At 53.1% G+C, this 10,966-nt stretch overlaps 2 protein-coding genes across 3 annotated transcripts in view; one reads left to right on the plus strand and one right to left on the minus strand.

The window, feature by feature from the left end:
* Positions 1–2,089: 2,089 nt before the first annotated feature.
* Positions 2,090–8,948, minus strand: Tst (thiosulfate sulfurtransferase). The gene is made up of 2 exons (XM_021217097.2): positions 7,805–8,948; positions 2,090–2,564 (listed from the first exon to the last, which is right to left on the minus strand). The coding sequence occupies exons 1-2, from the start codon at positions 8,397–8,399 to the stop codon at positions 2,266–2,268; spliced, it is 894 nt and encodes a 297-aa protein (XP_021072756.1). The 5' UTR covers positions 8,400–8,948; the 3' UTR covers positions 2,090–2,265.
* Positions 8,779–10,966, plus strand: part of Mpst (mercaptopyruvate sulfurtransferase) — a 7,994-nt gene continuing 5,806 nt past the window's right edge. The window contains exon 1 of one of the 2 annotated variants that reach the window (XM_021217009.2): positions 8,779–9,308. The gene's annotated coding sequence lies outside the window, so the exon portion shown is untranslated. Of the gene's footprint in view, positions 9,309–9,663; positions 9,836–10,966 lie in introns of those variants that run through there. The other variant, XM_021217008.1, reaches the window with a different exon arrangement.

Genomic DNA, 10,966 nt, shown 5'->3' on the forward strand with positions numbered 1-10,966 from the left:
TCAACAGGTGGGCAGCTTGCCCCACACCCTTCAGGGATCTTACTGTGGGACAGAGCTGGCCCCACCCTCGAACTTCTCAGTTTATTCTGTATTACTGCTAACCCACAGTTGTGGGAGCAGACATCTTAAGAATGGCTACCCAGCATCTCAGAAGGCGATGGTGGAGGTGCTGGGTACGGCCAGTGGGGCTCATCTTGAGACTGCCTTGGGGATGAACACGCCTGCAGGTGTACATGGCTGTTGGTGGAACACTTCTTTGGGTTCTACTGGATTATAAGGGCTTAGGGCCCCACTAGCTTCTCACCCCCTCACTGTGTGAGACCCCACGTACTTCACCAAAACCTGAAAAGAAAATAGACGTCAGCCTTGTTATGTGAAGTCCTGGTTGTGGCTTCCCACCCACTTTGCCTTGTTTTGTTGGTAATAAACAAGTCACACATCCCGTCCTCATTCTAAGGGAACAGGAAGGCACATACCACAGAAGGTGACATTGGACCCTGTGAGTTAAATCCCCTTGAAGACTTCTCTCAGCCTCATAGCCATAGGTCCCTGCCAAACCTGTTCCAAATGGCGTCCTCTCCCTGTTCTGAACCTCCCTGCACCAGCCCATCCTAGCCAGAGTAAAAGCCGAAGTCATCCTCTTGACCTGCAGAGCCCTACCTAGCAGGGTCCCTTTCCTCTGCCGTGTGCTTTGAGATTATGCTGAGGGAGCAATTGCGGTGGGAAAAGCAGGAGAAGGCTACTTGTCCTTCAGCCCCAAAGATGCTTGGGCCCATCCAGGTTCCGAGAGGTAGGCCAGCGTAAGGAGGAGAAAGGCCTGGCCTGCAGCCTCAGCCCGGCTCCAGCAGCTCATGAGCCCCTTTTGTCCCAGCACTGGGTTAGACTACCTCCCTAACATGATCTTAGCCCTCCAGATCCCCCTTTCACTCAGGAAGGCTGGACAGGAGAGACCCAGAATCTCTAGAAGATGAGCCCGAATCTCACCCCCTAGCCTCATAGCTTGCTTTTGGAAAACTTAAAACGAATCAACAATGCCAACAATGCCCTGTCTGCCTCTTCATGAAGTGCTCACCTATGGTGGCTTCCTGCTACTGTTGCTGCTGCTGCCGCTTCCACCAGGCTTGCAGACCCCCTTCCACGGCTGCCATCATCCCCAGAGGCTCTACTCAGAGGCAGCAGGGGAGTCAAGGCCAAGGCCATCTCCCCTTTGCCCGTTTCTGAGCAGGTGTGTAGGCATTCCTTGGGTGGCCTTCAGAGGCTACTTTTTCTCTTCCTCGAGACTCACTGATAACCAGCAGAAAGCTCAGGACTGGGCTAGCCTCCCCTTCATCTCTTTCTCTGCCTTCCTCCATCCTCTTCCTACGTCCTCTCAGGTATGTCTCAGCATCCTCCACCGCAGATCAACCTAAGTGCTACCTGACAAAGTTGAAACTATGTTTCAGAATTGAAACATTTCCTCTAGGAGTGTTTTGCCGGCGGGTGTCTCAAGAGGTAAATAGAGGTCACATGTCTGGAAAAACAAAACTTTGGTAGATTCCTGAGCTCCCTCTACAGCAGTACAAGGAGTCACAAGTGCCAGGGAGGGCCTTGGGACCAGCAGAGTTGCAGGTTGTCTTACCCGGGAGTAAGTCTGGAAGCTGTGCAGAGCTCCAGGAATGCAGCCTCTGTGAATTGTCGCCCTCGGTGTGGTGGGCTGGGGTGACGCACCTGCTTCTGAGTTATCCCTAATGAGTGACCATTTACACTCGGTTCCCCTGAATAACTCCAATCAAAACTTCTCGGTTCAACAAGTTGGACCTTGGATTGAGACATCCCACCACTCAAAACAAAACAAAACACACAAAAGAAAATGGAGGAAATGTTTCAATTCTGAAACATAGTTTCAATTCTGTCTGGTGACCATGCTTTGGTCTGTGGTGGATTCCCTTTCTGGGGTGAGCGGATGTGTGTATTATCTTAGGAAAAGTCTGCCACACAATGCAGGAGAGAGCAGTCAGGTGTCTTGGCTAGGACCAAGTGTGGCCTTCATGGCTGATGGTTGACAAAGGTATGGGGCAGTGTGGAACCCGAGCAAGGAGACAGACAACACTTCTGAGAAAAGGCACTTTATTCCAGTGTAGAGGGAGGGAGGGAGGGAGGCACCAAGAGCAATTCTAAAACCCTGTCAATCTCCATAGCCTAAGAGGTGAACCCACAGCAGGTCACACCAGCCTCCCTGAAGGGAACCGACTGGATTGGGTGGGCAGAGGAGGAGGCTGCACACACTCAAGCCTTCCCACTCTTCCCCTGGGACACGCGGGTCTCCGGGGGTGCCCTGCGGAACCACTCTGACCAGGAGCCATCGTAAACAGCCACATCGGGTTTGCCGCAAAGGTAGGCAGCCAGGGCAATGTGGCAGGCAGTGACCCCCTTGCGGCACGTGGCAATGAGGGGCTGGGAGAGGTCCACCTTCTTGTCCTGAAATATGGCACGCAGCTCCTCTGGGCTCTTCTCGAAGCCGTCTTTCGTCAGGAAGTCCATGAAGGGCATGTTGACTGAGCCACGGATGTGGCCCGAGTCCAGTCCTAGGCAGTAATAGAGAATATGGATTAGGCATGGAGGGTGGGAACTAAAGGACCCGGGGGCCACCACCAATAGAAGTAATATCTTTGCTCTCTTGGCAACTCAATTTCTTGCTGGCTCTGCTTATTGTCAACACTCAAACTGTAAGACCCAAGCCTGCAGTCCCTGTCCCAAGATCTGTCTTGATGGAAGGATGTTCCAAGTCACTTCTTTGAGAGGACATCTGTGTGCATTGCAGACCCTCCTAGTGTGTCCCCTAGCCTCTCGGAATTACTTCTGCCCTCCATACCTCGGGTTTTCTCACCAGTGGAATGGGTTCAGTAGTACACATCTGTGTCCCAGGATTACAGGATAAGCAGACAGGATGAATTAACATCGACTCTATTCAATTCGCTGCTGCCAAGGACATGGCAGACAGAAACTTTGTGCCCCCACTCCCCCAGGCAGCCATTTGCAAGAGAACCGAAGCTGCCTAGCTTTGTGAGTCCTTTAATAAGCTCTCCTGTGAATTTATTTTACAATTGAAAATGCTGAGGTGCACTGACATGAAATGTCTCAGCTAACGACACAACGGACAGGCCGACCCAGGGCCACACCCAGCCATGTTTCTGTGAGGCACATAGTTGTGAAAACAGAAGGGGATCTCCTATTGGGTACGTGTTTAAATCCCATCTCGGCCATTTACTACACCAAATTTCAGCCACCTCTGCACCTCGTTGTCCCAATGGGGAGTGAATGCCCCTGGGCAAGGGCAAATGACATAGACCATATTGAATCCAAATGATGCCTGCCCCCATGAGATGGCCCCTCTAGTGACAGCGGTTGTTCAGCTCCCTCCACACACCTCTGAAGCTTAAGCAGGAGCACAGCAGAAGGGAGGCAGGACACACCCAGTGAGGCTTGGAAAAGTCAGTGTGGGCGGTCACTCACAGCTCTAGTCCCTGTGTGCTGGAGGCTGAGGCAGGAGGATCCATAGTTTGAGGCCAGCCTGGTCGATATTGTGAGTTACAGGTCAATCTGGGCTATTAAGTGAGACCTCATGTGAAAACATCAAGCCAACAAAAGCAGAAACAGAGGAGAGGGGCCATGGCTGCCTGGTGGCACCCAAAGGACCCATGCTCTGTCAGTCCCTGCATGCTCGCTCAGTCACTTCTCTCTTCCCTGGGCACCTACACCCCTCCACAGACAACACTGAGAGTGAAGCCCACACCAGAACTGGCTCCATCTTTTTCAGGTTCCCCAAGTCCCCACCAAGCCATTACACTTGGAACATGGGCCAAGACGGAAACAGCATGGTGGGCGTGGTGTGAAGTAGAGGAATGGGCTTGCAGTGACTACTCGCTGGGTTCATGCAGCAATGTGTGGGAACCCTGACATCCCAAAGAAGAGTCTAGAATCACTGTCATAAGCAGTCCCCCTGACTGAACACATGTCCCTGCTTGCAGAAGACAGTGTGACATCTAGACACGCCTTCCTGCTGTGACCTGAAACCAGCTCTGTGTCACCCTGCCAGTGAGGAGCAGCCGGCCTGTGGATATTAACTGCCTGGATACAGCAGTTTCCTGCGGGCACTGTGGGGAGAGAGAATTTGCACCGAGCCTCTGAGTGCTGTTTTCTTCTTGTCGGTGACATAACCAACTTTGGTGCTGTCTTGAGTCTATAAAGGGGGCCTTGTCTGAGTAAGGATGAAGCTAAAGATGCTCAGAAGCCTTGGCACCAGCCTGAGGAGATAGCAATGGCCACTATGCTAGGAAGGCTCAGGGCCCGTCTGTCTGTCTGTCTGTCTGCGGATGAGAGGGTCAAGGAGCACACCCGTGTAGATGTGCACATGGAGGCCAGAGGACCACCTAGACTGATGTCCCATGCCCCTGGAACTTGTTCTTTTAGTAAGGCTGGTTGCAGTGAGTCCCAGAGATGTGTCCATCTCTGACTCCCCAGTGCTAGAGTCCTGAGGAACAGTTACTAAGTTGGATTAGAGGATCTTTCCTCACTGAGCCACCTCCCCGGCCTCTGCCTGGGGACTTTACAGGAACAGAAGTCACAACCTTTGCGCAGACGGAGAGCCAGGGATCCCATGGGCCCAGGCCAGAGAACTCTGGAACACCGCCAACCAGAGGAAGCCCTTGCAGCTAGAAGCAGGCTTCTCACTACCCTCCTCCCCTCTGCAGCTAGCACCCCAAAAGTGGATTCTCTAGAGAACTATATCTCCCTCGTTCCTCACAAAATTGAAGAGACTTTCCTCCCGGATCTAATGGGGATTCCGGGCTCAGAGAGATCTGATAACTTCTCCCTAGCAGAGGCCTGGGAAATCAAGTCAGACTCCAAAGCCTATGTTTTTGAGTCACTCTGAGCTCCTCTAGAGAAGAAGGCTGGGGTCAGGTATTACTGAGATGACTTCCGGTGTTCCTCAAGGGCCTAGAAGTCTAGGAATGTGTGTTCCAGGCTTGGCTTAGGAGGTTTCATTCAAGTCAGGAGGCACGTTAAGATCCCTCGGGGCACGGATGGACATGGTTGTCGGAGCCCAGGAAAACCTGTTTGGACTTTTCTGGCTTTCATCCCAAAGATAGGGAATCTAATCCTGAAGGCACCCTGGCTGTGGCCCAAGGGACGGGGCCCTAGGCAGAGGGGTTCCTCGTTCCTACATAGCAACAACATGGAGTGGTGGCCTCTCCTACCTCTACCCTCGTGTTTGCTCTAGCTCACAGTCTACCCTCCATGGCAGCTTTAGGCAAGCCTCACTTTGGGGCCTGCAGACCTCAGTAGAGTGGGACCAGACTCTCTACAAGACTACTGAAGATTCTAGAAGTGACGGCATCTAGGGGGTCTGCAAATCAAAGTGCTCAGCATAGACCAGTAGCCTCCTCTCTCCTCCTCCTCACCCACCCCTAGGTGAAGTAACAGGGTCACAGGTATCTAGGCTCAACGACTAAGAAATGAGTGCCACCGGGTCCAAATGCAGAATTCCCATTTTATAGATGAGGAAAACTGAGGCTTGGACAAGGGAGACAGCCTACTACTGGCAAAGGCCCTAGAGATCCCTGAATTCTAAGATTCCTCTCTTCTCTACGATCCTTCCTACTTACTCCGGGTGCCCAAACTCTGGGGGCCTGACTTACTTCTGTCTTCGTTTGCTAGTGTTCCTGCCTGTGTGACACACAGCTTCACCTGAATATTCTTTTTTATTCTGCATGCTTACTCAGGATTCTGGAAGCCTCATGAAGGCCTGAGGGGCAGGCAACTGCCCCTCCCCCCTTCCCACCCCCACTCCCCAGGGCAGGAAGTAGCCACCAGGTCTCTGAAGACCTGCTTTTCATTTCCGCCACTCTCAGTACCTCCAGGAACACTCAGTCAAGGCCTCCTCGCCCCCCCCCAAACCCCATGCTTTGTATCTGGACTGCTGAACCCGCAGGAACCTCCCCGAACCCATCCCACAGAGCAGACCGTGACCTTGGTGGTGTGCATTTGTGTCCAGCAAATCCTCTTACAGAATGGAGCAAGTAGCCCAGCCTCTCCCTGCCTGTCTAGATGGCCCTGGACTTTGCTCAGTGCTGTCCCCTCCAAAGAGCCCCTGGAACAAAAGCCATGTGCTGTGTGACAGGGCTGGGGACCTCTGCTTGTTTATCAACACCCAGGAAAAGCAAGGTCAAGCGGTTGGGCTGAACCCTCCACATAGAAGTGGCTGAGCTGGAATGAGAACCCAGTCTCCCTGGCACTCCAGGGCAATCAGAAAAGGTATGAAGAGTCAGAAAGAAGAGAGGGACCCTAGAACTCAGGCAGTCTGTGTCCCCTCTTCAAGCCTCCGTTTTCCTCATCTGTAAAATGATAGGACACTATGTCTGGGCCCCATTATCACCCATTTCTTGGTTTGCTTTCCAGCCCGGGAAAGCACAATGGTCAGCTCCACTCTCCCTTCCCCCAGTTTCAGTTCCAAGAAGAAAGGGGGTTTTGAGCCAAGACCAGGAGGTTGGGCTGCAGGCATTCCAGGTCCAGAGTCTCTGGAAAGTGCCTAATGAGTGTGCATCTTTCTCCTCTGACCTTCCCAGAGCCAAGCAGGCGGGAGAAATCAAAGGCCTGGAAAGAGTGAGACTGGAGCAACGCCAGGCTCGGCCAACTCCATGTGTGGCCTTGATCTGCTCCTGCCTGTGTGCCTAGGCCCCCTCTGCCCAGTGGGATGACAATTTAGTATTAAGACTGTAAAAACAGGGTTGTAGACATTTTGCAACTAGTTAGGCAAAATATTATCCTGGAGTTAAGTCATGCAGGACGAGGGGCACTTACTGATGAAAGAGAAAAGGAGAGAGAGACAGAGACAAAGACAGAGAGAGAGAGAGAGAGAGAGAGAGAGAGAGAGAGAGAGAGAGAGAGAGAGAGAGAGAGAGAGAGAGAGAGAGAGAGAGAGAGAGAGAGAGAGAGAGAGAGAGATGAGGTGGGCCACCAGTCCTATGCTCTGGAAAAGCAAAACCTGAGGGCAAAACTTGGGGTTGCCTCTGATCAGGCGCCTCCAGAAAGCTCCTGACTCCTAAACTGTACAGACTCAGGCTTTCCCACACATACAAAAGGGGATCCATGGGGCCATCTTTCCAGGAATACCTGGCACAGGAGGCTCCCCTGAACCCTAGGAAATGGTGGTGGAACTGAATGGGTTTATATCTGGATTTAGAACCCTGGGTTAAAACAAAATGGTACCAGGTTCAAATCCAGATTCTGCCACTTAACTAACCAAAGTCAGGTAGTTCATCCCATCAATTTCCCTGGCTGAAAGCTGCTGTAAGAGCGTGACACACAGGCTGCAGCCCCTTGCTGAGGTTATGGACTGAGGTGCCGTTCACAGACACTAGCCAGGGTCCCAGAAGAGCTCAGGAAAGGACCTTGTTGGTGTTTGAAAGGGCTTCTGGGATTGAGAGAGTGTGAAGAGATTTGTAGACCTCTGTGCAGCCATGCAAATGACTGCTTGTAGAGAGAACATCCTTTCATACATCTACTGCATGTGGGAGCACTGGTGTCTGGAAGTGGACCATGGATGGACAGGCCCCCAATCACCTAATAGGGGCAGCTTGTTAGCACCCAGCTATGGCACACAGGGCCCCCACGTATCAGCGCTATAAAAGCCTTCAAGGTTTGCCGTCCCCTCCCATTTTACAAATGGAAAGACAAATCTACCTAGAGGGCCTGAGGGTCCCAGATGTTTTGATTCCCCATCCTTTTGTTGTGCCATCCTCCCAAGGGCCACAGGAACACCTACCTACTATATCCGGCTCCGGCTCTGTGCCCAGGTACCTTCCTTGGGCTCGAGAATCCACCAGCTGGAACCTTTTAGACTGGAGATTCTCCAGGACCTGCTCATAGGTCTTGAACAGGGAAGGGTTCAGTGTGGCTTTGAAAACGGCTGGCTCTGGCCGCGAGGGCTCAGATGTCACCGGGTGGCCCTCCTTCAGCCAGTTCCGGAAGCCACCATTGAGCACTGACACTGTGCGGTGGCCAAACACTCGAAACATCCACCAGACTCTGGGTGCATAGAAGCTGCCCAGGTCATCTCCATCGTATACCACCACGTGTGTGTCGTTGCTTATGCCCAGGTTGCCCACATAGTCCCCAAAGTGGGCCTCACTGGGCAGCATCATCTCATAAGGCGAAGTCGTGTCCCGGCATTCCTCTATATCAAAGAAGGACGCGCCAGGCACGTGTCGCTCCTGGTACTCTTTGCGTGCCTGGCGGGTCCCGGGTGAGTACCATGACGCGTCCAGCACCCGAAGGCCGGGCCCCAGGCGGCCGGACCGAATGGATTCCGCCAGCCACTTGGTGGAGACCAGCGCCCGGTAGAGCACCTGATGTACCATAGTGTCAGTTCTGCGTGTCACCTGGCGCGGTTGGGAACCAGGAAAGAGACAGGCCAGAGAGGACTGAGTACGGTGGGCGGAGCCCAGGAGGCGGGGCCGTTGTTCCCACTACATTTTCCCAGCGTGCAATCGTAACTACACTCAGAGCCAGACTCACAGTGGGAAAGTTTGGCACATTCCCTAGGGAAAGCCTGCTCCACCCCTCCCACTGCCCGGGCGCCCTCCCTTTCTGGTGCCTAGGAGGGCAGGTGGGCGTGGCTAAGAGCTTCTGAGCAATACTATAGCAGCAGTTGGTGGGAGGGGCTGGCCCAGGACACTGTCTTCAAGAATGGGAAAAACAAAACAAGTCAGAGATGGCCTTCCAGTCGCCTCTCCGAGGCGCACTGACTACTCGCCAGCCCTTTTGCTTTCGTTTCCTGCAGCCTGAGTTCTCTGGCTTCTAGAATGCTCAGTTCCGGTGAAAGGGCTCCAGACACTCTGCCCTGCTTTCGCCAGGACCCAGCTAGCGGCCCCATCCTGGGCTGCTCGCTGCACTCAATCGCCCCAGTAGCTAGGCTGGCACTCGACCTTGCGCTCCGGAGAAGCTGGAGGGTTCAAACAAGGAGCCGGGAGGGTTCCCAAGTGGCCCGCACCATTGTACAGCCTCCCATGGGGGTAAAGAGAGAAACCTCTCTCGTAGACAGCCGGGACTCCGAACAGCTTTTGCGTCTTCGCGCGGGAGTCTTGTTTGCCCCTCCTCGTATAATACTTCTCGTACACAAAGGGGGCTCGAGGTGACACTGGGGCAGCGAGCAAACCGACTTCATGTCGCCTGCCGTCCCCCGCAGTACTGAAAATGGAAGGTGCAACGTCTCGGAGTGGCCCAAGCAGTGGGCTGTGCCCAAGTCTCCTCCCTTTGGCTGGCCGCAGGTTGGTGGCGGAAGGAGGGGACCTCTGAGGGCGCGGGGAGGGGGGGGACATGGCGGAGCTGGGAAGTGGGGAGCGCAAACCCCTGGTATCTGCTACTCAATGCGTCCTACTTGCTTTTCTGCGAGAGAGGGTGCTTCTCGGGGGTGCATAGCGTGGTATCACGCGGGAGTGGAGGAGGGGATGCAGTCTATGAGAAAAGAGTTTCCAGGGCGCCTCTAATTTGCCTTAGGAAGACCGTCCGTGGCTGCTTGTGGCCGCCTGTGGGTTGGGGTGGGATAAGAGACGGGTGAGTAGCAGTGAGGGGAAGGGGTTTGGAAAGACCTGATGCCTCCTGAGAAAGTTGGGAGGCCCGAGAGAATAAACCAAGCAATTCAGAGGCTCTGTAGTGATGAGACCCAGCGTGCCCCAAGAGGAGAAAGTAACAGAACGCACTGGAATAAAAATAAAACTAACATTTATCAGGCCCGCCTTGCCGAGTGCCTTAACGACCCTGCGGGATTGAGCTGAACTCCCAACAGGAGAAACAGGTAGAGCCAGGAGGTGCCAGAGCACAAAGTGGAAAAGGGACTAATTGCTCACCTGAAGTCCAAAGTGGTGGGAGCTGTCTTGGTTTACCTGTCCAACCTTGAAGCCTTATGCTTATTATTATTATTATTATTATTATTATTATTATTATTTGTCTTGGGCTTCAATTTTTACCACTGCATTGTAAATTTATATAAATGCCAATAGGCAGAATATCTGGAAATAGAGCATGACTCTTGCAAACTGGCTATACACTCCCTCTCTAGTTTATTCTGTTCCCCTGGAATGCTTTTCTCTTGGACTCCCCTCCCTGTTTTTTGAGCATCGATCCTGCCCTGAAATGCCATCACAGTGTGTTGCAAAAATTCAAACACTGTTTAGCATTTTCCCAGCATACTCTGCGCGCCTTGAGCTTGACAGTAGGGAAGAAAAGGTACCAGGAGGGTCTAGGTAGGGAGCTGCCCTTCAGTGCCTGCTCTGCCCCCTCCCACCCCCATGGGTGGGGTGTATCGGCTCACACTAGCTTAGGATGGCCTGGGCCCGTCCTATGTGTCCTGATGGACTTCCAGAGAGCCATTCTTCCCTGGGATCCTGGCCCTCCAAGCACAAAGAAACCTAGTCTCTTCCTGGTCTCGTCCCCTCGTGGGCACCCACAGCCTAGCCTCTTTGACTCGCTTTCTGCTTTCCCTGGGTCTTTTGTCATAACTGTCAATCAAGCAGGGAGGGTAGTGACCTCAGACCTCTGAAGTCCCACCCCCTGGAAGTCTAAGGCCAGCTGTAGATTCAAGAGCCATTAGGAGAGTAAAGGAAGGAATGACAGGTTTGAATTCAACTTCCCTAAATGGTCATTCAAAGAAGCTGTTTATAGGGTCAGTGGTGGCCCTTCTATAGTCACGTTTTTATTCTCACTAAGAGGTAGGTTTCGGAGTCCTGCATGGTGGTATATGCTTGTAAACCACCCACCCCCACTCCCCCACTCTGGACGCTGAGTAGGACTAGGAGGATTTCAAGTTCCCGGATAGGGAGGGCATGGCGGGGCTCTTGTGATTAAGAGCTAGCCTTGACAGCACAAGCCTGAGCTGGATCCCCAGCATCTTCATAAACAACATAAGGCAAGCGGGCGTGGTGGCGCA

The sequence above is a fragment of the Mus pahari genome, chromosome 17 (assembly GCF_900095145.1).
Source record: "Mus pahari chromosome 17, PAHARI_EIJ_v1.1, whole genome shotgun sequence".
NCBI lineage: Eukaryota > Metazoa > Chordata > Mammalia > Rodentia > Muridae > Mus > Mus pahari.

Bases quoted from the DNA above. Each gene is read 5' to 3' on its own strand.
- Tst (XM_021217097.2), bottom strand. From the start codon at position 8,399: ATGGTACATCAGGTGCTCTACCGGGCGCTGGTCTCCACCAAGTGGCTG. The intron at 2,565-7,804 runs GTAGGTGTTCCT...ATTACTGCCTAG, and splicing joins GCCGGAGCCGGATATAGTAG to GACTGGACTCGGGCCACATC.